Source organism: Pseudophryne corroboree, chromosome 1 (assembly GCF_028390025.1).
Source record: "Pseudophryne corroboree isolate aPseCor3 chromosome 1, aPseCor3.hap2, whole genome shotgun sequence".
NCBI classification, from domain to species: Eukaryota; Metazoa; Chordata; class Amphibia; order Anura; family Myobatrachidae; genus Pseudophryne; species Pseudophryne corroboree.
In genome coordinates, this window is record NC_086444.1 from 21,293,054 (window position 1) to 21,321,026 (window position 27,973).

Sequence of the window (27,973 nt, forward strand, 5' to 3'; positions counted from 1 at the left end):
TGCTGTGCTGTGTAATGTGAGTAATGGACACTACTGTGCGGTGTAATGTGAGTAATGGACACTACTGTGCGGTGTAATGTGAGTAATGGACACTACTGTGCTGTGTAATGTGAGTAATGGACACTACTGTGCTGTGTAATGTGAATAATGGACACTACTGTGCTGTGTAATGTGAACAAGAGACACTACTGTGCTGTGTAATGTGAATAATGGACACTACTGTGCGGTGTAATGTGAGTAATGGGCACTACTGTGCTGTGTAATGTGAGTAATGGGCACTGCTGTGCTGTGTAATGTGAGTAATGGACACTACTGTGCTGTGTAATGTGAGTAATGGACACTGCTGTGCTGTGTAATGTGAGTAATGGACACTGCTGTGCTGTGTAATGTGAGTAATGGACACTGCTGTGCTGTGTAATGTGAGTAATGGACACTACTGTGCTGTGTAATGTGAGTAATGGACACTACTGTGCTGTGTAATGTGAGTAATGGACACTACTGTGCTGTGTAATGTGAGTAATGGACACTACTGTGCAGTGTAATGTGAGTAATGGACACTACTGTGCTGTGTAATGTGAGTAATGGACACTACTGTGCTGTGTAATGTGAATAATGGACACTACTGTGCGGTGTAATGTGAGTAATGGACACTACTGTGCTGTGTAATGTGAGTAATGGACACTACTGTGCTGTGTAATGTGAGTAATGGACACTACTGTGCTGTGTAATGTGAGTAATGGGCACTGCTGTGAAATGTGAGTAATGGACACTACTGTCTGTGTAATGTGAGTAATGGACGCTACTGTGCTGTGTAATGTGAGTAATGGACACTACTGTGCTGTGTAATGTGAGTAATGGACACTACTGTTTGTGTAATGTGAGTAACGGACACTACTGTGCAGTGTAATGTGAGTAATGGACACTACTGTGCTGTGTAATGTGAGTAACGGACACTGCTGTGCGGTGTAATGTGAGTAATGGACACTGCTGTGAGATGTATAATGAGGAATACACATAATGACAGACTGGGATACATTGTACTGATGTGTGATTAATCTGTGCTCCTCACCTCTGACCTCTTCTTCTCTTCTCAGCTTTTTGTCTTCACGGATGGAGAAGTTGGGAACACAAAGGAAGTGATAGCGGAAGTCCAGAAAAACTCCCATAACCACCGGTAATTACAGTGATCCTCCATGTACTCTGCGTATGTGTGCAGGTGTGCTAGTGATCAGGCCCATCTCACCCTCTGTCTCACTGTATTATCCCGCAGTGCTAGCGTGGTACAGTATGTCTCCTGCAGGTGTGCAGTGATCAGGCCTATCTCACCCTCTGCCTCACTGTATTATCCCGCAGTGCTAACGTGGTGTGTCTCCTGCAGGTGTGCTAGTGATCAGGCCCATCTCACCCTCTGCCTCACTGTATTATCCCGCAGTGCTAGCGTGGTATGTCTCCTGCAGCTGTGCTAGTAATCAGGCCCATCTCTCCCTCTGTCTCACTGTATTATCCCGCAGTGCTAGCATGGTATGTCTCCTGCAGGTGTGCTAGTGATCAGGCCCATCTCTCCCTCTGTCTCACTGTATTATCCCGCAGTGCTAGCATGGTATGTCTCCTGCAGGTGTGCTAGTGATCAGGCTCATCTCACCCTCTGCATCACTGTATTATCCCGCAGTGCTAGCGTGGTGTGTCTCCTGCAGGTGTGCTAGTGATCAGGCCCATCTCACCCTCTGCATCACTGTATTATCCCGCAGTGCTAGCGTGGTATGTCTCCTGCAGCTGTGCTAGTAATCAGGCCCATCTCTCCCTCTGTCTCACTGTTATATCCCGCAGTGCTAGCATGGTATGTCTCCTGCAGCTGTGCTAGTAATCAGGCTCATCTCACCCTCTGCCTCACTGTATTATCCCGCAGTGCTAGCATGGTATGTCTCCTGCAGGTGTGCTAGTGATCAGGCCCATCTCTCCCTCTGTCTCACTGTATTATCCCGCAGTGCTAACATGGTATGTCTCCTGCAGCTGTGCTAGTAATCAGGCCCATCTCTCCCTCTGTCTCACTGTATTATCCCGCAGTGCTAGCGTGGTATGTCTCCTGCAGGTGTGCTAGTAATCAGGCCCATCTCACCCCCTGCCTCACTGTATTATCCCGCAGTGCTAGCGTGGTGTCTTCTGCAGGTGTGCTAGTGATCAGGCCCATCTCACCCTCTGCCTCACTGTATTATCCCGCAGTGCTAGCGTGGTATGTCTCCTGCAGCTGTGCTAGTAATCAGGCCCATCTCTCCCTCTGTCTCACTGTTATATCCCGCAGTGCTAGCGTGGTATGTCTCCTGCAGGTGTGCTAGTAATCAGGCCCATATCACCCTCTGCCTCACTGTATTATCCCGCAGTGCTAACGTGGTATGTCTCCTGCAGGTGTGCTAGTGATCAGGCCCATCTCAACCCCTGTCTCACTGTATTATCCCGCAGTGCTACCATGGTATGTCTCCTGCAGGTGTGCTAGTGATCAGGCCCATCACTCCCTCTGTCTCACTGTATTATCCCGCAGTGCTAGCATGGTATGTCTCCTGCAGGTGTGCTAGTGATCAGGCTCATCTCACCCTCTGCATCACTGTATTATCCCGCAGTGCTAGCGTGGTGTGTCTCCTGCAGGTGTGCTAGTGATCAGGCCCATCTCACCCTCTGCATCACTGTATTATCCTGCAGTGCTAGCGTGGTGTGTCTCCTGCAGGTGTGCTAGTGATCAGGCCTATCTCTCCCTCTGTCTCACTGTTATATCCCGCAGTGCTAGCATGGTATGTCTCCTGCAGCTGTGCTAGTAATCAGGCTCATCTCACCCTCTGCCTTACTGTATTATCCCGCAGTGCTAGCGTGGTGTGTCTCCTGCAGGTGTGCAGTGATCAGGCCTATCTCACCCTCTGCCTCACTGTATTATCCCGCAGTGCTAACGTGGTGTGTCTCCTGCAGGTGTGCTAGTGATCAGGCCCATCTCACCCTCTGCCTCACTGTATTATCCCGCAGTGCTAGCGTGGTATGTCTCCTGCAGCTGTGCTAGTAATCAGGCCCATCTCTCCCTCTGTCTCACTGTTATATCCCGCAGTGCTAGCATGGTATGTCTCCTGCAGCTGTGCTAGTAATCAGGCTCATCTCACCCTCTGCCTCACTGTATTATCCCGCAGTGCTAGCATGGTATGTCTCCTGCAGGTGTGCTAGTGATCAGGCCCATCTCTCCCTCTGTCTCACTGTATTATCCCGCAGTGCTAACATGGTATGTCTCCTGCAGCTGTGCTAGTAATCAGGCCCATCTCTCCCTCTGTCTCACTGTATTATCCCGCAGTGCTAGCGTGGTATGTCTCCTGCAGGTGTGCTAGTGATCAGGCCCATCTCACCCCCAGCCTCACTGTATTATCCCGCAGTACTAGCGTGGCATTTCTCCTGCAGGTGTGCTAGTAATCAGGCCCATCTCTCCCTCTGCCTCACTGTATTATCCCGCAGTGCTAGCGTGGTATGTCTCCTGCAGGTGTGCTAGTGATCAGGCCCATCTCACCCTCTGCCTCACTGTATTATCCCGCAGTGCTAGCGTGGTACAGTATGTCTCCTGCAGGTGTGCTAGTGATCAGGCTCATCTCACCCCCTGCCTCACTGTATTATCCCGCAGTGCTAGCGTGGTACAGTATGTCTCCTGCAGCTGTGCTAGTAATCAGGCCCATCTCACCCTCTGTCTCACTGTATTATCCCGCAGTGCTAGCGTGGTATGTCTCCTGCAGGTGTGCTAGTGATCAGGCCCATCTCAACCCCTGCTTCACTATATTATCCCGCAGTGCTAGCGTGGTACAGTATGTCTCCTGCAGCTGTGCTAGTAATCAGGCCCATCTCACCCTCTGTCTCACTGTATTATCCCGCAGTGCTAGCGTGGTATGTCTCCTGCAGGTGTGCTAGTGATCAGGCCCATCTCACCCCCTTCCTCACTGTATTATCCCGCAGTGCTAGCGTGGTACAGTATGTCTCCTGCAGCTGTGCTAGTGATCAGGCCCATCTCACCCTCTGTCTCACTGTATTATCCCACAGTGCTAGCATGGTATGTCTTCTGCAGGTGTGCTAGTGATCAGGCCCATCTCTCCCTCTGTCTCACTGTATTATCCCACAGTGCTAGCGTAGTATGTCTTCTGCAGGTGTGCTAGTGATCAGGCCCATCTCTCCCTCTGCCTCTCTATATTATCCCGCAGTGCTAGCGTGGTGTGTCTCCTGCAGCTGTGCTAGTAATCAGGCCCATCTCTCCCTCTGTCTCACTGTATTATCCCGCAGTGCTAGCGTGGTATGTCTCCTGCAGGTGTGCTAGTAATCAGGCCCATCTCTCCCTCTGTCTCACTGTATTATCCCGCAGTGCTAGCATGGTATGTCTCCTGCAGGTGTGCTAGTGATCAGGCCCATCTCTCCCTCTGCATCACTGTATTATCCCGCAGTGCTAGCATGGTATATCTCCTGCAGGTGTGCTAGTGATCAGGCCCATCTCACCCTCTGTCTCACTGTATTATCCCGCAGTGCTAGCATGGTATGTCTCCTGCAGGTGTGCTAGTGATCAGGCCCATCTCTCCCTCTGTCTCACTGTATTATCCCGCAGTGCTAGCATGGTATGTCTCCTGCAGGTGTGCTAGTGATCAGGCCCATCTCTCCCTCTGCCTCACTGTATTATCCCGCAGTGCTAGCATGGTATGTCTCCTGCAGGTGTGCTAGTGATCAGGCCCATCTCTCCCTCTGCCTCACTGTATTATCCCGCAGTGCTAGCATGGTATGTCTCCTGCAGGTGTGCTAGTGATCAGGCCCATATCACCCTCTGCCTCACTGTATTATACCACAGTGCTAGCGTGGTATGTCTCCTGCAGCTGTGCTAGTAATCAGGCCCATCTCACCCTCTGCCTCACTGTATTATCCCGCAGTGCTAGTGTGGTACAGTATGTCTCCTGCAGGTGTGCTAGTGATCAGGCCCATCTCACCCCCTGCCTCACTGTATTATCCCGCAGTGCTAGTGTGGTATGTCTCCTGCAGGTGTGCTAGTGATCAGGCCCATCTCACCCCCTGCCTCACTGTATTATCCCGCAGTGCTAGTGTGGTATGTCTCCTGCAGGTGTGCTAGTGATCAGGCCCATCTCTCCCTCTGTCTCTCTGTATTATCCCGCAGTGCTAGCGTGGTGTGTCTCCTGCAGCTGTGCTAGTAATCAGGCCCATCTCTCCCTCTGTCTCACTGTATTATCCCGCAGTGCTAGCGTGGTATGTCTCCTGCAGGTGTGCTAGTAATCAGGCCCATCTCTCCCTCTGTCTCACTGTATTATCCCGCAGTGCTAGCATGGTATGTCTCCTGCAGGTGTGCTAGTGATCAGGCCCATCTCACCCCCTGCCTCACTGTGTTATCCCGCAGTGCTAGTGTGGTACAGTATGTCTCCTGCAGGTGTGCTAGTGATCAGGCCCATCTCACCCTCTGCCTCACTGTATTATCCCGCAGTGCTAGCATGGTATGTCTCCTGCAGGTGTGCTTATGATCAGGACCATCTCAGCCTCCTCCTTACTGTATTCCCCCCTTTCCTTTCCTTGTCTTGTCTTTGTGTCAATGATGATATTACAGGTGTTTCACATTCGGGATTGGGGAAGGAGCTTCTACGTCCCTCATTAAAGGCATGGCCAGAGCTGGGAGTGGAACGAGTGAGTTTATCACTGGCAAGGACAGAATGCAGCCCAAGGTGAGGAACATCCACCTTCTACCAGTGTTATGGGGGCATTAGATGGATTTGCAGCGTATGGTAACTTTTGCTGCGTGACCCATAACACATTCATTTCTATGTGGCCCTGTTACACATTACCACCAAATGCTGTTGAAAACAGGTCAGGATAGCAGGACTAGTAATCAGTGTCACTATACATAGAACACACCTTCCAGAAGCCAATTGACTCCCCCAGTGGCCATAAAGTCTTTAAACTACATAATAGAGAACACAAGTGCTACAGTCCCTCCTCTGATTACATTGGACTCCTCTTAGTCAGGAGGAGGTGCTCTCAGTCACAAATGGGTTTCTTGGTCACCGACTGGTGTTCTCTGCTATTCAGTGGTGCTCTCGGTCACAGGCTGGGATTCTCCGTTGCAGGGAGGCAGTCTCAGTCACATGCTGGACTGCTCAGTCATGTTGCAGGGTTCTCAGTCACATGCTGGACTGCTCAGTCATGTTGCAGGGTTCTCAGTCACATGCTGGACTGCTCAGTCATGGTGCAGGGTTCTCAGTCACGGGCTGGACTGCTCAGTCATGGTGCAGGGTTCTCAGTCACATGCTGGACTGCTCAGTCATGGTGCAGGGTTCTCAATCACGGGCTGGACTGCTCAGTCATGGTGCAGGGTTCTCAGTCACATGCTGGACTGCTCAGTCATGGTGCAGGGTTCTCAGTCACGGGCTGGACTGCTCAGTCATGGTGCAGGGTTCTCAGTCACATGCTGGACTGCTCAGTCATGGTGCAAGGTTCTCAGTCACGGGCTGGACTGCTCAGTCATGGTGCAGGGTTCTCAGTCACGGGCTGGGCTTCTCAGTCATGGTGCAGGGTTCTCAGTCACGGGCTGGGCTTCTCAGTCATGGTGTAGGGATCTCAGTCACGGGCTGGGTTTCTGGGTCACAAGCTAGGGTTCTCAGTCACGGGCTGGACTGCTCAGTCATGGTGCAGGGTTCTCAGTCACGGGCTGGACTGCTCAGTCATGGTGCAGGGTTCTCAGTCACATGCTGGACTGCTCAGTCATGGTGCAGGGTTCTCAGTCACGGGCTGAACTGCTCAGTCATGGTGCAGGGTTCTCAGTCACGGGCTGGGCTTCAGTCATGGTGTAGGGTTCTCAGTCACGGGCTGGGCTTCTCAGTCATGGTGTAGGGATCTCAGTCACGGGCTGGGCTTCTCAGTCATGGTGTAGGGATCTCAGTCACGGGCTGGGTTTCTGGGTCACAGGCTAGGGTTCTCATTCATGGGTTAGGGTTCTGGGTCACAGGCTGGGGTTATGGGTCAGGGGTTGGGGTTCTCAGTCAAGGATGGAGCTCTTAGTCATGGGGAGGGGCTATCAGTGTTGGGGAGGAGTTCTCAGTCACAGGATGGAGCTCTCAGCAGTTATGAAGAGGTGTTCTCAGTCTGAGTGGGGATCTCAGTGATGGGTTGGTGTTCCTGGTTACAAGGTGGGATTCTCAGTCGCAGGGTACAGCTACCAGTCAGAGACTGGAGCCCTCAGTTACAGGGTGGGGCTCTCCGTAATGGTGTGAGGTTCTCCGTCATGGGGTAGATTTCTCAGTCACAGGGTGGGGCGATCAGTCAGAGACTGGAGCCCTCAGTTACAGGGTGGGGCTCTCCGTAATGGTGTGAGGTTCTCCGTCATGGGGTAGATTTCTCAGTCACAGGGTGGGGCGATCAGTCATGGTGTGGTTCCAGTCATTTTCAAACACAGCCTGTAGCATAGCAGTTAGGAGCCGATTGGCTGGTATTTCTCTATCGTCCTAAGTGGATGCTGGGGTTCCTGAAAGGACCATGGGGAATAGCGGCTCCGCAGGAGACAGGGCACAAAAAAGTAAAGCTTTACTAGGTCAGGTGGTGTGCACTGGCTCCTCCCCCTATGACCCTCCTCCAGACTCCAGTTAGATTTTGTGCCCGAACGAGAAGGGTGCAATCTAGGTGGCTCTCCTAAAGAGCTGCTTAGAGAAAGTTTAGTTTAGGTTTTTTTCTTTACAGTGAGTCCTGCTGGCAACAGGATCACTGCAACGTGGGACTTAGGGGGAAAGTAGTAAACTCACCTGCATGCAGAGTGGATTTGCTGCTTGGCTACTGGACACCATTAGCTCCAGAGGGATCGAACACAGGCCCAGCCGTGGAGTCCGGTCCCGGAGCCGCGCCGCCGACCCCCTTGCAGATGCTGAAGCGTGAAGAGGTCCGGAAACCGGCGGCTGAAGACTCCTCAGTCTTCATAAGGTAGCGCACAGCACTGCAGCTGTGCGCCATTTTCCTCTCAGCACACTTCACTGGGCAGTCACTGAGGGTGCAGAGCGCTGGGGGGGGGCGCTCTGAGAGGCAAATATAAACCTTATACAAGGCTAAAAATACCTCACATATAGCCCATAGGGGCTATATGGAGATATTTAACCCCTGCCTGACTGGAAAAATAGCGGGAGAAGAACCCGCCGAAAAAGGGGCGGGGCCTATCTCCTCAGCACACGGCGCCATTTTCTGTCACAGCTCCGCTGGTCAGAACGGCTCCCAGGTCTCTCCCCTGCACTGCACTACAGAAACAGGGTAAAACAGAGAGGGGGGGCACATTAATGGCTATATTAAAGCAGCTATAAGGGAGCACTTAATATAAGGATATCCCTTGTATATATAGCGCTTTGTGGTGTGTGCTGGCAGACTCTCCCTCTGTCTCCCCAAAAGGGCTAGTGGGTCCTGTCTTCATTAGAGCATTCCCTGTGAGTTTGCGGTGTGTGTCGGTACGTGGTGTCGACATGTATGAGGACGATATTGGTGTGGAGGCGGAGCAATTGCCAAATATGCAGATGTCACCCCCCAGGGGGTCGACACCAGAATGGATGCCTTTATTTGTGGAATTACGTGATGGTTTATCTTCCCTTAAACAGTCAGTTGAGGACATGAGGCGGCCGGACAATCAATTAATGCCTGTCCAGGCGCCTCAAACACCGTCAGGGGCTGTAAAACGCCCTTTGCCTCAGTCGGTCGACACAGACCCAGACACGGGCACTGATTCCAGTGACGACGGTAGAAATTCAAACGTATTTTCCAGTAGGGCCACACGTTATATGATTTTGGCAATGAAGGAGACGTTACATTTAGCTGATACTACAGATACCGTAAAACAGGGTATTATGTATGGTGTGAAAAAACTACAAACAGTTTTTCCTGAATCAGAAGAATTAAATGACGTGTGTGATGAAGCGTGGGTTGCTCCTGATAAAAAGTTGATAATTTCAAAAAAGTTATTGGCATTATACCCTTTCCCGCCAGAGGTTAGGGCGCGCTGGGAAACACCCCCTAAGGTGGACAAGGCGCTCACACGCTTATCCAAACAAGTGGCGTTACCCTCTCCTGAGACGGCCGCACTTAAGGATCCATCAGATAGAAAGATGGAAGTTATTCAAAAGAATATATACACACATGCAGGTGTTATACTACGACCAGCTATAGCAACTGCCTGGATGTGCAGTGCTGGAGTAGTTTGGTCAGAATCCCTGATTGAAAATATTGATACCCTAGATAGGGACAATGTTTTACTGTCGTTAGAACAAATAAAGGATGCATTTATCTATATGCGTGATGCACAGAGGGATATTTGCACACTGGCATCTCGGATGAGTGCTATGTCCATTTCAGCCAGAAGAGCCTTATGGACACGACAGTGGACAGGCGATGCGGATTCAAAACGTCACATGGAGGTTTTGCCGTATAAAGGGGAGGAGTTATTTGGAGTTGGTCTATCAGACTTGGTGGCCACGGCTACTGCCGGGAAATCCACTTTTTTACCTCAAGTCACTCCCCAACAGAGAAAGGCACCGACCTTTTCAACCGCAGCCTTTTCGCTCCTACAAAAATAAGAGAGCAAAGGGCTTGTCGTACCTGCCACGAGGCAGAGGAAGAGGGAAGAGACACCAACAGGCAGCTCCTTCCCAGGAACAGAAGCCCTCCCCGGCTCCTGCAAAAACCTCAGCATGACGCTGGGGCCTCTCAAGCGGACTCGGGGACAGTGGGGGGCCGTCTCAAAAATTACAGCGCGCAGTGGGCTCACTCGCAGGTAGACCCCTGGATCCTGCAGATAATATCTCAGGGGTACAGGTTGGAATTAGAGACGGATCCTCCTCATCGTTTCCTGAAGTCTGCCTTACCAACCGTCTCTTCCGAAAGGGAGAGGGTGTTGGAAGCCATTCACAAGCTGTACGCTCAGCAGGTGATAGTCAAAGTACCCCTATTACAACAAGGAAAGGGGTATTATTCCACTCTATTTGTGGTACCGAAGCCGGATGGCTCGGTAAGGCCTATTCTAAATCTGAAGTCCTTGAACCTCTACATAAAAAAGTTCAAGTTCAAGATGGAGTCACTCAGAGCAGTGATAGCGAACCTGGAAGAAGGGGACTTTATGGTATCCTTGGACATCAAGGATGCGTATCTACACGTTCCGATTTACCCCGCACACCAGGGGTACCTCAGGTTCATTGTTCAAAACTGTCACTATCAGTTTCAGACGCTGCCGTTCGGATTGTCCACGGCGCCTCGGGTCTTTACCAAGGTAATGGCCGAGATGATGATTCTTCTTCGAAGAAAAGGCGTATTAGTTATCCCATACTTGGACGATCTCCTAATAAGGGCAAGGTCCAGAGAACAGCTGGAGACAGCTTTAGCACTATCTCAAGAGGTGCTAAGACAACACGGGTGGATTCTGAATATTCCAAAATCCCATTTAATCCCGACAACTCGTCTGCTGTTCCTAGGAATGATTCTGGACACGGTTCAGAAAAAGGTTTTCCTTCCAGAGGAAAAAGCCAAGGAGTTATCCGATCTGGTCAGGAACCTCCTAAAACCAGGAAAAGTGTCAGTACATCAATGCACAAGAGTCCTGGGAAAAATGGTGGCTTCTTACGAAGCAATTCCATTCGGCAGATTCCATGCAAGAATATTCCAAAGGGATCTGTTGGACAAATGGTCAGGGTCGCATCTGCAGATGCACCTGCGAATAACCCTGTCACCAAAGACAAGGGTGTCACTTCTGTGGTGGTTGCAGAAGGCTCACCTATTAGAAGGCCGCAGATTCGGCATTCAGGATTGGATCCTGGTGACCACGGACGCCAGCCTGAGAGGCTGGGGAGCAGTCACACAAGGAAGAAACTTCCAGGGAGTATGGACGAGTCTGGAAAAGTCTCTTCACATAAACATTCTGGAACTAAGAGCAATCTACAATGCTCTAAGCCAGGCGGAACTTCTCCTGCAAGGAAAGCCGGTGTTGATTCAGTCGGACAACATCACGGCGGTCGCCCATGTAAACAGGCAGGGCGGCACAAGAAGCAGGAGTGCAATGGCAGAAGCTGCCAAGATTCTTCGCTGGGCGGAGAATCACGTGATAGCACTGTCAGCAGTGTTCATCCCGGGCGTGGACAACTGGGAAGCAGACTTCCTCAGCAGACACGATCTTCATCCGGGAGAGTGGGGTCTACATCCAGAAGTCTTCAACATGTTAATAGACCGTTGGGAAAGACCAATTGTAGACATGATGGCGTCTCGCCTCAACAAGAAACTGGAAAAATATTGCGCCAGGTCAAGAGATCCACAGGCAATAGCTGTGGACGCACTGGTAACTCCTTGGGTGTACCAGTCAGTGTATGTGTTTCCTCCTCTGCCGCTCATACCAAAGGTATTGAAGATCATACGGCAAAGAAGAGTAAGAACAATACTAGTGGTTCCGGATTGGCCGAGAAGGACTTGGTATCCGGAACTTCAAGAGATGCTCACGGACGAACCGTGGCCTCTACCTCTGAGAAGGGACCTGCTACAGCAGGGTCCCTGTCTTTTTCAAGACTTACCGCGGCTGCGTTTGACGGCATGGCGGTTGAACGCCAGATCCTAAAAGGGAAAGGCATTCCAGAAGAAGTCATTCCTACCTTGATTAAGGCACGGAAGGAAGTCACCGTGAAACATTATCACCGCATTTGGCGAAAATATGTAGCGTGGTGCGAGGATCGGAGGGTTCCGACGGAGGAATTCCAACTGGGTCGTTTCCTACATTTCCTGCAATCAGGATTATCTATGGGTCTCAAATTGGGATCCATTAAGGTTCAAATTTCGGCCCTGTCAATATTCTTCCAAAAAGAATTGGCCTCTGTCCCTGAGGTCCAGACTTTTGTCAAGGGAGTACTGCATATACAGCCTCCTGTGGTGCCTCCGGTGGCACCGTGGGATCTAAATGTAGTTTTAGATTTCCTCAAATCCCATTGGTTTGAACCATTGAAAAAGGTGGATTTGAAATATCTCACATTGAAAGTGACTATGTTACTAGCCCTGGCCTCTGCCAGGAGAGTATCTGAATTGGCGGCTTTATCTTATAAAAGTCCTTATCTAATCTTCCATTCGGATAGGGCAGAACTGCGGACTCGTCCGCATTTTCTCCCTAAAGTGGTATCAGCATTTCATCTGAACCAACCTATTGTGGTGCCTGCGGCCACTAGCGACTTGGAGGACTCCAAGTTGTTGGACGTTGTCAGAGCCTTAAAAATATACATTGCAAGGACGGCTGGAGTCAGAAAATCTGACTCGCTGTTTATATTGTATGCACCCAACAAGTTGGGCGCACCTGCTTCTAAGCAGTCGATTGCTCGTTGGATTTGTAACACAATTCAACTTGCACATTCTGTGGCAGGCCTGCCACAGCCTAAAACTGTAAAAGCCCACTCCACAAGGAAGGTGGGCTCATCTTGGGCGGCTGCCCGAGGGGTCTCGGCATTACAACTCTGCCGAGCAGCTACGTGGTCGGGGGAGAACACGTTTGTAAAATTTTACAAATTTGATACCCTGGCAAAGGAGGACCTGGAGTTCTCTCATTCGGTGCTGCAGAGTCATCCGCACTCTCCCGCCCGTTTGGGAGCTTTGGTATAATCCCCATGGTCCTTTCAGGAACCCCAGCATCCACTTAGGACGATAGAGAAAATAAGAATTTACTTACCGATAATTCTATTTCTCGGAGTCCGTAGTGGATGCTGGGCGCCCATCCCAAGTGCGGATTATCTGCAATACTTGTACATAGTTATTGTTAACTAATTCGGGTTATTGTTAAGGAGCCATCTTTAAGAGGCCCTTTCTGTTGTCATACTGTTAACTGGGTTTAGATCACAAGTTGTACGGTGTGATTGGTGTGGCTGGTATGAGTCTTACCCGGGATTCAAAATGCCTCCCTTATTGTGTATGCTCGTCCGGGCACAGTACCTAACTGGAGTCTGGAGGAGGGTCATAGGGGGAGGAGCCAGTGCACACCACCTGACCTAGTAAAGCTTTACTTTTTTGTGCCCTGTCTCCTGCGGAGCCGCTATTCCCCATGGTCCTTTCAGGAACCCCAGCATCCACTACGGACTCCGAGAAATAGAATTATCGGTAAGTAAATTCTTATTTTTATCTCCAGCGACTTTATCTCCATCCAAAGCTTAGTAAATAGACCCATTAGTCACGGGGTGGGGCTCTCGGTCACGGGGTGGGGCTCTCGGTCACGGGGTGGGAGGCTGTGGTAATGAGCTCACCTTTAAGTATTGAATTGAAATTCCCAGAGTGGTGTAGATAATGTTACTCCATTACATGTACATTCCTTGGAGATTATCCTTTGGCTCATCTGTGAGAGACTACAGAAATACAGAAATGCACTGATGTGTAGACTAATGCTACGTGGCATTGGGACTAATTCTGAGTTAATCGCAGCAGCAAATTTGTTAGCAATTGGGCAAAACCATATGCACTGCAGGTGGGGCAGATATAACATGTGCAGAGAGAGTTAGATTTGGGTGGGTTATTATGTTTCTGTGCAGGGTAAATACTGGCTGCTTTATTTTTACACTGCAATTTAGATTTCAGTTTGAATGCACCCCACCCAAATCTAACTCTCTCTGCACATGTTACATCGGCCCCACCTGCAGTGCACATGGTTTTGCCCAACTGCTAACAAATTTGCTGCTGCGATCAACTCAGAATTAGGCCCATAGTTTCCACTTACATGTCACCGTGTCCTGTTCCGGAAACTCACACACAGCAAGATTCACAGTCCCCGTGGTCTGATTAAGAGTTGTACACAAGTCGTCCACTATTGCATTCACATTGAGTGCATAGAACTAAATGTGGATATACCCCCAGTACACAGACCACTCCACCACGTTCCACGAGATGGGTTTCATAGCTCAATCATTGTCAGAGCAGGCGTACGCTCAGCTACAAAGATTGCACAGTGCAAATACACCAGCACCCCCTGCAAACAGTCTACATCTCCGCATGATCCCCCGGGATCAGTACTAAATGCCGCCGGACGGAATCCCGGCGGTCGAAATACCGACGCTGGAATCCCGACCACACAATCCCGACAGGGGTGGCGAGCGGAACGCAGCCCCTTGCGGGCTCGCTTCGCTCGCCACGCTACGGGCACGGTGCCTCGCTACGCTCGGCACACTATTATATTCTCCCTCTATGGGTGTCGTGGACACCCACGGAGGGAGAATATGTCGGGATTGTGGCGGTCGGGATTCCGGCGTCGGTATTTCGACCGCCGGGATTCCGGCCGGCGGCATATTGACCGCATCCCGATCCCCCATGTTCCCTGCATGTTGTGACCTAAAGCTAATCTACATTATCCAAACACTGACAGCTGCCATGTAGCAGTACACGGACGGATGACATGTAGTAGCAGTACACGGACGGATGACATGTAGTAGCAGTACACGGACGGATGACATGTAGTAGTAGTAGTAGTAGTAGTAGTAGTACACGGACGGATGACATGTAGTAGTACACGAACGGATGACATGTAGTAGTAGTAGTAGTAGTAGTAGTAGTAGTACACGGACGGATGACATGTAGTAGTAGTAGTAGTAGCAGTACACGGACGGATGACATGTAGTAGCAGTACACGGACGGATGACATGTAGTAGTAGCAGTACACGGACGGATGACATGTAGTAGCAGTACACGGACGGATGACATGTAGTAGTAGTAGTAGTAGTAGTAGTAGTAGTAGTAGCAGTACACTGACGGATGACATGTAGTAGCAGTACACGGACGGATGACATGTAGTAGTAGTAGTAGTAGTAGTAGCAGTACACGGACGGATGACATGTAGTAGCAGTACACGGACGGATGACATGTAGTAGTAGTAGTAGCAGTACACGGACGGATGACATGTAGTAGCAGTACACGGACGGATGACATGTAGTAGTAGTAGTAGTAGTAGTAGTAGCAGTACACGGACGGATGACATGTAGTAGCAGTACACGGACGGATGACATGTAGTAGCAGTACACGGACGGATGACATGTAGTAGTAGTAGTAGTAGCAGTACACGGACGGATGACATGTAGTAGCAGTACACGGACGGATGACATGTAGTAGCAGTACACGGACGGATGACATGTAGTAGCAGTACACGGACGGATGACATGTAGTAGTAGTAGTAGTAGTAGTAGCAGTACACGGACGGATGACATGTAGTAGCAGTACACGGACGGATGACATGTAGTAGCAGTACACGGACGGATGACATGTAGTAGCAGTACACGGACGGATGACATGTAATAGCAGTACACGGACGGATGACATGTAGTAGTAGTAGTAGTAGTAGTAGCAGTACACGGACGGATGACATGTAGTAGCAGTACACGGACGGATGACATGTAGTAGTAGTAGCAGTACACGGACGGATGACATGTAGTAGCAGTACACGGACGGATGACATGTAGTAGTAGTAGTAGCAGTACACGGACGGATGACATGTAGTAGCAGTACACGGACGGATGACATGTAGTAGCAGTACACGGACGGATGACATGTAGTAGTAGTAGTAGTAGCAGTACACGGACGGATGACATGTAGTAGCAGTACACGGACGGATGACATGTAGTAGCAGTACACGGACGGATGACATGTAGTAGCAGTACACGGACGGATGACATGTAGTAGTAGTAGTAGTAGTAGTAGCAGTACACGGACGGATGACATGTAGTAGCAGTACACGGACGGATGACATGTAGTAGCAGTACACGGACGGATGACGTAGTAGCAGTACACGGACGGATGACATGTAGTAGCAGTACACGGACGGATGACATGTAGTAGTAGTAGTAGCAGTACACGGACGGATGACATGTAGTAGCAGTACACGGACGGATGACATGTAGTAGTAGTAGTAGTAGTAGTAGTAGCAGTACACGGACGGATGACATGTAGTAGCAGTACACGGACGGATGACATGTAGTAGCAGTACACGGACGGATGACATCTAGTAGCAGTACACGGACGGATGACATGTAGTAGCAGTACACGGACGGATGACATGTAGTAGTAGTAGTAGCAGTACACGGACGGATGACATGTAGTAGCAGTACACGGACGGATGACATGTAGTAGCAGTACACGGACGGATGACATCTAGTAGCAGTACACGGACGGATGACATCTAGTAGCAGTACACGGACGGATGACATGTAGTAGCAGTACACGGACGGATGACATGTAGTAGTAGTAGTACACGGACGGATGACATGTAGTAGTAGTAGTAGTAGTCGTACACGGACGGATGACATGGAGCAGTACACGGACAGGTGACATGTAGCAGTACACGGACAGGTGACATGTAGCAGGACACTGACACGTGACACGTAGCAGGACACGGACGGATGACATGTAGTAGCAGTACACGGACGGATGACATGTAGTAGCAGTACACGGACGGATGACATCTAGTAGCAGTACACGGACGGATGACATGTAGTAGCAGTACACGGACGGATGACATGTAGTAGTAGTAGTAGTAGTAGTACACGGACGGATGACATGTAGTAGTAGTAGTCGTACACGGACGGATGACATGGAGCAGTACACGGACAGGTGACATGTAGCAGTACACGGACAGGTGACATGTAGCAGGACACTGACACGTGACACGTAGCAGGACACGGACGGATGACATGTAGTAGTTTGCAGAATTATCTCTTATCTTACTCCTGACTTTTTTTTCCCAACCCCATCAGGTTCTTCGAGCCCTAAAGTGCTCCTTACAGCCCACGGTGAAGGACGTCTCTCTGACATGGACCCTTCCTTCCGGAGTGGAAGCCGTTCTCCTGTCCCTGATCCCCACCGCCATCTTCCAGGGTCAGAGGTCTATAGTGTACGCCCAGCTGAAGGGAAAGGTGCGTCACGTCTGTGAGCCTATGACCTGCGGCTCCTTGTACAGAGGAGTGGGAGAGGAATCACACCGTGAGTACTATGACGCCTCTGGTATAAGCATCGGAATGTGACCTGTGTTCTCCTTCTGTTCTATAGGTGGAGAATGCAGCGGAGGGTGACGTCTGCCTGCAGTACAAGTTTAAAGATGACGTTTTAAAGAATAATCTTCATTTCCCACTTAAAACTGAGAAAGCTGAAAGGTACCGAGATATTCATATTATTTTTTTTTATATCTGCCATCCTGTCTGACACTGCAGTGCCACTCCTAGATGGGCCAGGTGTTTGTGTCGGCCACTTGGGTCGCTTAGCTTAGTCATCCAGCGACCTCGGTGCAACTTTTAGGCCTAAAAACAATATTGTGAGGTGTTCAGAATAGACTGGAAATGAGTGGAAACGAAAGTTATTGACGTTAATAATACTGTAGGAGCAAAATTACCCCCAAATTCTGTGATTTTAGCTGGTTTTCTGTTTTTTCCCAAAAATCATCCAGATCCAAAACCAAAGCACAAAAAAGTGCCTGCCGCACATCTCTAATTTAAATACTGCACAGGCTCCACATACCCAGGCACTGCAGTTGCCTCATCATACAATATAGATTATTACATTTAAACACATTGGGGGTGGGGGGGTGGGGGGGCCTGTAGCAGGGGCTGTTATCTGCCCCGCTGCTGCCCCCAGTAGGGCTGAAATTGCTGCCTCGCCACAGCCCCCCATTCGTGGCTCCGGCGCACTCCCCTTCTGAAACCCAGCGGCTCGGGATGCTCATCCCGACCGCTGTGCTGTGTCTTTCTGAAGCGCCAGAAGCGTAGCTCCCGGTCCCCGCCGGACGTAGGGGAGCTGGTTAGTGAGTGTGCTCTCAGCAGGGAGGGAAGGCGCGCTGGTCAGTGTGTGCACCGCGGGTGAGGAGCTGTGCGGCGTGCGCTGCTGTGTGAGGGACCTGGTACTGCAGCAGCCGCCAGGGCCGGACAGCAGGACACCCACCCCCGCCGGCACAGCGCACGCATACGGGCGTCAGGCTGAAACGGCTCAGGCTGCAGACTCCATGTAGCAGCGGAGCGGCCCGGGGCACAAGATGGCAGGTGAGCGACACGGCATGTGTCGGGTGTGGTGTGAGTCGCCTGCGCTTGGGATCCTGACCGCCGGAATGACGGCAGCGGGGTGAGCGCAAAACAGCGCCTTCAGGCACGGTGGCACGCCACGCTATTTAGTCTCCCTCCAGGGGTGTTGTGGACACCCCAATAGGGAGATTAGTTGTCGGTATACTGGCTGTCGGGATTCCAGCGTCCGTATGCTGAGCACCAGGATCCCGACAGCCGGTATATCAAATGCCGTAATGTGTAAGGGGCACCAGTACTAGATGGTATACTACTATTGTGGTGCATAATGTGTATGCCCCCTTTTCAGTGACCACGCCCCTTTAATGAGAACCTTAATTTTTCCATACCCCCACTTCAAAATTTCCACTTCGACCACTGCATGCATGTTATCTGATAGCGGAAATCCCTTTTTTAACAAAAATACACTACACTGCTGATAAAAGAATGAACCTAATCATACACTTTGTTGTGATCCCCCCACCCCATGTACTAACTGGTCTTGTTCCCTCAGACTCACCATCCACAGACTGGCAGCCAAAGCTCTGATCCCCCCATGTACTAACTGGTCTTATTCCCTCAGACCCACCATCCACAGACTGGCAGCCAAAGCTCTGATCCCCCCAAGTACTAACTGGTCTTATTCCCTCAGACCCACCATCCACAGACTGGCAGGCAAAGCTCTGATCCCCCCATGTACTAACTGGTCTTGTTCCCTCAGACCCACCATCCACAGACTGGCAGCCAAAGCTCTGATCCCCCATGTACTAACTGGTCTTATTCCCTCAGACCCACCATCCACAGACTGGCAGCCAAAGCTCTGACCCCCCCCCCCCCCCTCCCCCATGTAAATAACTGGTCTTATTCCCTCAGACCTACCATCCACAGACTGGCATCCAAAGCTCTGATCCCCCCCCTCCCCCATGTACTAACTGGTCTTATTCCCTCAGGCCTACCATCCACAGACTGGCACCAAAGCTCTGATCCCCCCCCGCCCCCCCCAATGTACTAACTGGTCTTATTCCCTCAGACCTACCATCCACTGACTGGCAGCCAAAGCTCTGCTCCCCCATGTACTAACTGGTCTTATTCCCTCAGACCCACCATCCACAGACTGGCATCTAAAGCTCTGATCCCCCCATGTACTAACTGGTCTTATTCCCTCAGACCCACCATCCACAGACTGGCAGCCAAAGCTCTGATCCCCCATGTACTAACTGGTCTTATTCCCTCAGACCCACCATCCACAGACTGGCAGCCAAAGCTCTGATCCCCCCATGTACTAACTGGTCTTATTCCCTCAGACCCACCATCCACAGACTGGCAGCCAAAGCTCTGATCCCCCCATGTACTAACTGGTCTTATTCCGTCAGACTCACCATCCACAGACTGGCAGCCGAAGCTCTGACCCCCCATGTACCAAATGGTCTTATTCCCTCAGACTCACCATCCACAGACTGGCAGCCAAAGCTCTGATTCCCCTCCCCCATGTACTAACTGGTCTTATTCCCTCAGACCTACCATCCACAGACTGGCAGCCAAAGCCCTGATTCCCCCCCCCCCCATGTACTAACTGGTCTTATTCCCTCAGACCTACCATCCACAGACTGGCATCCAAAGCTCTGATCCCCCCCCTTCACCCATGTACTAACTGGTCTTATTCCCTCAGACCTACCATCCACAGACTGGCATCCAAAGCTCTGATCCCCCCCCCCCCCCCCCCCCCAATGTACTAACTGGTCTTATTCCCTCAGACCTACCATCCACTGACTGGCAGCCAAAGCTCTGATCCCCATGTACTAACTGGTCTTATTCCCTCAGACCCACCATCCACAGACTGGCATCTAAAGCTCTGATCCCCCCATGTACTAACTGGTCTTATTCCCTCAGACCCACCATCCACAGACTGGCAGCCAAAGCTCTGATCCCCCATGTACTAACTGGTCTTATTCCCTCAGACCCACCATCCACAGACTGGCAGCCAAAGCTCTGATCCCCCCATGTACTAACTGGTCTTATTCCCTCAGACCCACCATCCACAGACTGGCAGCCAAAGCTCTGATCCCCCCATGTACTAACTGGTCTTATTCCCTCAGACCCACCATCCACAGACTGGCAGCCAAAGCTCTGATCCCCCCATGTACTAACTGGTCTTATTCCCTCAGACCCACCATCCACAGACTGGCAGCCAAAGCTCTGATCCCCCCATGTACTAACTGGTCTTATTCCCTCAGACTCACCATCCACAGACTGGCATCCAAAGCTCTGATCCCCCCATGTACTAACTGGTGTTATTCCCTCAGACCCACCATCCACAGACTGGCAGCCAAAGCTCTGATCCCCCCCCCCCCTCCCCCATGTACTAACTGGTCTTATTCCCTCAGACCCACCATCCACAGACTGGCAGCCAAAGCTCTGATCCCCCCCATGTACTAACTGGTCTTATTCCCTCAGACCCACCATCCACAGACTGGCAGCCAAAGCTCTGATCCCCCCATGTTCTAACTGGTCTTATTCCCTCAGACCCACCATCCACTGACTGGCAGCCAAAGCTCTGATCCCCCCATGTACTAACTGGTCTTATTCCCTCAGACTCACCATCCACAGACTGGCAGCCAAAGCTCTGATCCCCCCATGTACTAACTGGTCTTATTCCCTCAGACTCACCATCCACAGACTGGCAGCCAAAGCTCTGATCCCCCCATGTACTAACTGGTCTTATTCCCTCAGACCCACCATCCAGAGACTGGCAGCCAAAGCTCTGATCCCCCCCCCCCCTCCCCCATGTACTAACTGGTCTTATTCCCTCAGACCTACCATCCACAGACTGGCATCCAAAGCTCTGATTTCCCCCCCCCCATGTACTAACTGGTCTTATTCCCTCAGACCTACCATCCACAGACTGGCATCCAAAGCTCTGACCCCCCCCCCCCCCTCCCCCATGTACTAACTGGTCTTATTCCCTCAGACCTACCATCCACTGACTGGCAGCCAAAGCTCTGATCCCCCATGTACTAACTGGTCTTATTCCCTCAGACCTACCATCCACTGACTGGCAGCCAAAGCTCTGATCCCCCCCATGTAGTAACTGGTCTTTTTCCCTCAGACCCACCATACACAGACTGGCAGCCAAAGCTCTGATCCCCCCCATGTACTAACTGGTCTTATTCCCTCAGACCGACCATTCACAGACTGGTGTCATGACTGTGGTTTTTGTGAACCCGGTGTTAGTGAAGTCTGTGCTGGCGACTGGAGGACTATGTGTATATTAGGCAGGTCTGTAGGAATCAGTGAGAAGAAGGAGCAATCCCTGACCGGGGATCGAACCGGGCCTCGGCAGAGGGAGCCGTATCCTGACCACTGGATCACCAGGGACTCGAGGTTGATAGCAGGGTGGTGAATGTACTGGATATAATGTCACAGGAGTAGGTGCTTGTGTACTCAAGGTTACTACGAAATAGGTTTCCTGCAGTTGCGCAGAACTGGGCTGATTACTGACGAGGTTTAGAACCGGTCTGGTTACTGGTGAGACTGGGAACTGCACTGTAAACCGGAATACTGGAATGCAACTGTAATCCGGGCTGGTACTGGATATAACTGGAAACCCAACTGTGAGTGCAACGATGACTGTGGCTATGACTTTAAGACAAGGCTGAATAACACGGTGACTGTGGCTTTAAGACCAGACTGTAGAAGACTGCGGCTGTGGGTTGTAATACGAAACTGTAGAATGCTGCAGCTGTGCCTTTAAGACTGTAGTATACTGTGACTATGGCTTTAAGAGCAGACTGTAGAAGACTGCGACTGTGGTTTTAAAACAAGGCTGGATATCAATGATAACACAACTGTACAGCAGACTGGGTAGCAAAGAGCAGAGTTTTACAGGAACCAAAGTACAAATGTTACCTTAGGGAGTTCAGCTTCTAAGCTCACACATAGCTGTGAGTGTGACACAAGGAACTGGCAGAGTTTCCAACTCCAGCCTTCAGACTTATACTTCCTGGTCCTTGGTGATTGGTGAGCAGTGTCAGGTGATTCAGATCTGGCACGGGATTGGACAGCTCTGGGTCAGGTGAACAGTCACTGTCATGTGAGTACTCTAGACTAGGCTGTGAAGTGGAGCGAGGCCTAGTAGGCCGAGAAAACACTGAAGCCTGAACTTCTGCAAACAGAGGATGCTGGCTTTTAGGCCTAAACTTCAGATTGCTGAATTCAGACTCACACAGAAGATCACCACAGGTGGAGCTCGTTAGCTATTACATTCCAGGCAGAGATCTCAGGAAACTCATGGTGCTGACAAGCTGTTTATCTCAGTGAGCAAAAACGGCACAGGATCCAGGACAGATGGCAGGGGTAAGTCACCAAATACGAGAACTACAGTCAGGATCGTGACAACTGGCAGCCAGAGCTCTGATCCCCATGTACTAACTGGTCTTATTCTCTCACACCCACCATCCACAGACTGGCAGCCAAAGCTCTGATCCCCCCCATGTACTAACTGGTCTTATTCCCTCAGACCTACCATCCACAGACTGGCAGCCAGAGCTCTGATCCCCCCATGTACTAACTGGTCTTATTCCCTCAGACCTACCATCCACAGACTGGCAGCCAGAGCTCTGATCCCCCCATGTACTAACTGGTCTTATTCCCTCAGACTCACCATCCACAGACTGGCAGCCAGAGCTCTGATCCCCATGTACTAACTGGTCTTATTCTCTCAGACCCACCATCCACAGACTGGCAGCCAAAGCTCTGATCCCCCATGTACTAACTGGTCTTATTCCCTCAGACCCACCATCCACAGACTGGCAGCCAAAGCTCTGATCCCCCATGTACTACCTGGTCTTATTCTCTCACACCCACCATCCACAGACTGGCAGCCAAAGCTCTGATCCCCCCCATGTACTAACTGGTCTTATTCCCTCAGACCCACCATCCACAGACTGGCAGCCAAAGCTCTGATCCCCCCATGTACTAACTGGTCTTATTCCCTCAGACCCACCATCCACAGACTGGCAGCCAAAGCTCTGATTCCCCCCCCCCCCCTGCCCCATGTACTAACTGGTCTTATTCCCTCAGACCCACCATCCACAGACTGGCAATCCAAAGCTCTGATTCCCCCCCCCCCTGCCCCATGTACTAACTGGTCTTATTCCCCCAGACCTACCATCCACAGACTGGCAGCCAAAGCTCTGATCCCCCCATGTACTAACTGGTCTTATTCCCTCAGACTCACCATCCACAGACTGGCAGCCAAAGCTCTGATCCCCCCATGTACTAACTGGTCTTATTCCCTCAGACCCACCATCCACAGACTGGCAGCCAAAGCTCTGATCCCCCCATGTACTAACTGGTCTTATTTTCTCAGACCCACCATCCACAGACTGGCAGCCAAAGCTCTGATCCCCCCATGTACTAACTGGTCTTATTCCCTCAGACCCACCATCCTCAGACTGGCAGCCAAAGCTCTGATCCCCCCATGTACTAACTGGTCTTAATCCCTCAGACCCACCATCCACAGACTGGCAGCCAAAGCTCTGATCCCCCCCCCATGTACTAACTGGTCTTATTCCCTCAGACCCACCATCCACAGACTGGCAGCCAAAGCTCTGATCCCCCCATGTACTAACTGGTCTTATTCCGTCAGACTCACCATCCACAGACTGGCAGCCAAAGCTCTGATCCCCCCATGTACTAACTGGTCTTATTCCCTCAGACTCACCATCCACAGACTGGCAGCCAAAGCTCTGATCCCCCCATGTACTAACTGGTCTTATTCCCTCAGACTCACCATCCACAGACTGGCAGCCAAAGCTCTGATCCCCCCATGTACTAACTGGTCTTATTCCCTCAGACCCACCATCCAGAGACTGGCAGCCAAAGCTCTGATCCCCCCCCCCCCCTCCTCCATGTACTAACTGGTCTTATTCCCTCAGACCTACCATCCACAGACTGGCATCCAAAGCTCTGATTCCTCCCCCCCCCACCACCCATGTACTAACTGGTCTTATTCCCTCAGACCTACCATCCACAGACTGGCATCCAAAGCTCTGATCCCCCCCACCTCCCCCATGTACTAACTGGTCTTATTCCCTCAGACCTACCATCCACTGACTGGCAGCCAAAGCTCTGATCCCCCCCATGTAGTAACTGGTCTTTTTCCCTCAGACCCACCATACACAGACTGGCAGCCAAAGCTCTGATCCCCCCCCATGTACTAACTGGTCTTATTCCCTCAGACCCACCATCCACAGACTGGCAGCCAAAGCTCTGATCCCCCCATGTACTAACTGGTCTTATTCCCTCAGACCCACCATCCACAGACTGGCAGCCAAAGCTCTGATCCCCCCCCATGTACTAACTGGTCTTATTCCCTCAGACTCACCATCCACAGACTGGCAGACAAAGCTCTGATCCCCCCATGTACTAACTGGTCTTATTCCCTCAGACCCACCATCCACAGACTGGCAGCCAAAGCTCTGATTCCCCCCCCCCCCCCCCATGTACTAACTGGTCTTATTCCCTCATACCTACCATCCACAGACTGGCAGCCAAAGCTCTGATCCCCCCCCCCTCCCCCCTCCCCCATGTACTAACTGGTCTTATTCCCTCAGACCCACCATCCACAGACTGGCAGCCAAAGCTCTGATCCCCCCATGTACTAACTGGTCTTATTCCGTCAGACTCACCATCCACAGACTGGCAGCCGAAGCTCTGACCCCCCATGTACCAAATGGTCTTATTCCCTCAGACTCACCATCCACAGACTGGCAGCCAAAGCTCTGATTCCCCTCCCCCATGTACTAACTGGTCTTATTCCCTCAGACCTACCATCCACAGACTGGCAGCCAAAGCCCTGATTCCCCCCCCCCCATGTACTAACTGGTCTTATTCCCTCAGACCTACCATCCACAGACTGGCATCCAAAGCTCTGATCCCCCCCCTCCCCCATGTACTAACTGGTCTTATTCCCTCAGACCTACCATCCACAGACTGGCATCCAAAGCTCTGATCCCCCCCAATGTACTAACTGGTCTTATTCCCTCAGACCTACCATCCACTGACTGGCAGCCAAAGCTCTGATCCCCATGTACTAACTGGTCTTATTCCCTCAGACCCACCATCCACAGACTGGCATCTAAAGCTCTGATCCCCCCATGTACTAACTGGTCTTATTCCCTCAGACCCACCATCCACAGACTGGCAGCCAAAGCTCTGATCCCCCATGTACTAACTGGTCTTATTCCCTCAGACCCACCATCCACAGACTGGCAGCCAAAGCTCTGATCCCCCCATGTACTAACTGGTCTTATTCCCTCAGACCCACCATCCACAGACTGGCAGCCAAAGCTCTGATCCCCCCATGTACTAACTGGTCTTATTCCCTCAGACCCACCATCCACAGACTGGCAGCCAAAGCTCTGATCCCCCCATGTACTAACTGGTCTTATTCCCTCAGACTCACCATCCACAGACTGGCATCCAAAGCTCTGATCCCCCCATGTACTAACTGGTGTTATTCCCTCAGACCCACCATCCACAGACTGGCAGCCAAAGCTCTGATCCGCCCCCCCCCCCCCTCCCCCATGTACTAACTGGTCTTATTCCCTCAGACCCACCATCCACAGACTGGCAGCCAAAGCTCTGATCCCCCCCATGTACTAACTGGTCTTATTCCCTCAGACCCACCATCCACAGACTGGCAGCCAAAGCTCTGATCCCCCCATGTTCTAACTGGTCTTATTCCCTCAGACCCACCATCCACTGACTGGCAGCCAAAGCTCTGATCCCCCCATGTACTAACTGGTCTTATTCCCTCAGACTCACCATCCACAGACTGGCAGCCAAAGCTCTGATCCCCCCATGTACTAACTGGTCTTATTCCCTCAGACTCACCATCCACAGACTGGCAGCCAAAGCTCTGATCCCCCCATGTACTAACTGGTCTTATTCCCTCAGACCCACCATCCAGAGACTGGCAGCCAAAGCTCTGATCCCCCCCCCCCCCTCCCCCATGTACTAACTGGTCTTATTCCCTCAGACCTACCATCCACAGACTGGCATCCAAAGCTCTGATTTCCCCCCCCCATGTACTAACTGGTCTTATTCCCTCAGACCTACCATCCACAGACTGGCATCCAAAGCTCTGACCCCCCCCCCTCCCCCATGTACTAACTGGTCTTATTCCCTCAGACCTACCATCCACTGACTGGCAGCCAAAGCTCTGATCCCCCATGTACTAACTGGTCTTATTCCCTCAGACCTACCATCCACTGACTGGCAGCCAAAGCTCTGATCCCCCCCATGTAGTAACTGGTCTTTTTCCCTCAGACCCACCATACACAGACTGGCAGCCAAAGCTCTGATCCCCCCCATGTACTAACTGGTCTTATTCCCTCAGACCGACCATTCACAGACTGGTGTCATGACTGTGGTTTTTGTGAACCCGGTGTTAGTGAAGTCTGTGCTGGCGACTGGAGGACTATGTGTATATTAGGCAGGTCTGTAGGAATCAGTGAGAAGAAGGAGCAATCCCTGACCGGGGATCGAACCGGGCCTCGGCAGAGGGAGCCGTATCCTGACCACTGGATCACCAGGGACTCGAGGTTGATAGCAGGGTGGTGAATGTACTGGATATAATGTCACAGGAGTAGGTGCTTGTGTACTCAAGGTTACTACGAAATAGGTTTCCTGCAGTTGCGCAGAACTGGGCTGATTACTGACGAGGTTTAGAACCGGTCTGGTTACTGGTGAGACTGGGAACTGCACTGTAAACCGGAATACTGGAATGCAACTGTAATCCGGGCTGGTACTGGATATAACTGGAAACCCAACTGTGAGTGCAACGATGACTGTGGCTATGACTTTAAGACAAGGCTGAATAACACGGTGACTGTGGCTTTAAGACCAGACTGTAGAAGACTGCGGCTGTGGGTTGTAATACGAAACTGTAGAATGCTGCAGCTGTGCCTTTAAGACTGTAGTATACTGTGACTATGGCTTTAAGAGCAGACTGTAGAAGACTGCGACTGTGGTTTTAAAACAAGGCTGGATATCAATGATAACACAACTGTACAGCAGACTGGGTAGCAAAGAGCAGAGTTTTACAGGAACCAAAGTACAAATGTTACCTTAGGGAGTTCAGCTTCTAAGCTCACACATAGCTGTGAGTGTGACACAAGGAACTGGCAGAGTTTCCAACTCCAGCCTTCAGACTTATACTTCCTGGTCCTTGGTGATTGGTGAGCAGTGTCAGGTGATTCAGATCTGGCACTGGATTGGACAGCTCTGGGTCAGGTGAACAGTCACTGTCATGTGAGTACTCTAGACTAGGCTGTGAAGTGGAGCGAGGCCTAGTAGGCCGAGAAAACACTGAAGCCTGAACTTCTGCAAACAGAGGATGCTGGCTTTTAGGCCTAAACTTCAGATTGCTGAATTCAGACTCACACAGAAGATCACCACAGGTGGAGCTCGTTAGCTATTACATTCCAGGCAGAGATCTCAGGAAACTCATGGTGCTGACAAGCTGTTTATCTCAGTGAGCAAAAACGGCACAGGATCCAGGACAGATGGCAGGGGTAAGTCACCAAATACGAGAACTACAGTCAGGATCGTGACAACTGGCAGCCAGAGCTCTGATCCCCATGTACTAACTGGTCTTATTCTCTCACACCCACCATCCACAGACTGGCAGCCAAAGCTCTGATCCCCCCCATGTACTAACTGGTCTTATTCCCTCAGACCTACCATCCACAGACTGGCAGCCAGAGCTCTGATCCCCCCATGTACTAACTGGTCTTATTCCCTCAGACCTACCATCCACAGACTGGCAGCCAGAGCTCTGATCCCCCCATGTACTAACTGGTCTTATTCCCTCAGACTCACCATCCACAGACTGGCAGCCAGAGCTCTGATCC

General features: G+C 51.1%; 1 protein-coding gene across 6 annotated transcripts in view; it reads left to right on the plus strand.

Moving 5' to 3' along the window:
- Positions 1 to 27,973, plus strand: part of LOC135054228 (von Willebrand factor A domain-containing protein 5A-like) — a 373,972-nt gene that overhangs the window by 230,214 nt on the left and 115,785 nt on the right. For all 6 annotated transcript variants that reach the window (XM_063957548.1, XM_063957547.1, XM_063957546.1 and 3 more), the window contains 4 exons: positions 1,095 to 1,174; positions 5,609 to 5,723; positions 16,767 to 16,925; positions 17,059 to 17,162. In XM_063957548.1, the coding sequence (XP_063813618.1) occupies positions 1,095 to 1,174; positions 5,609 to 5,723; positions 16,767 to 16,925; positions 17,059 to 17,162 (458 nt within the window). The remainder of the gene's footprint in view (positions 1 to 1,094; positions 1,175 to 5,608; positions 5,724 to 16,766; positions 16,926 to 17,058; positions 17,163 to 27,973) is intronic.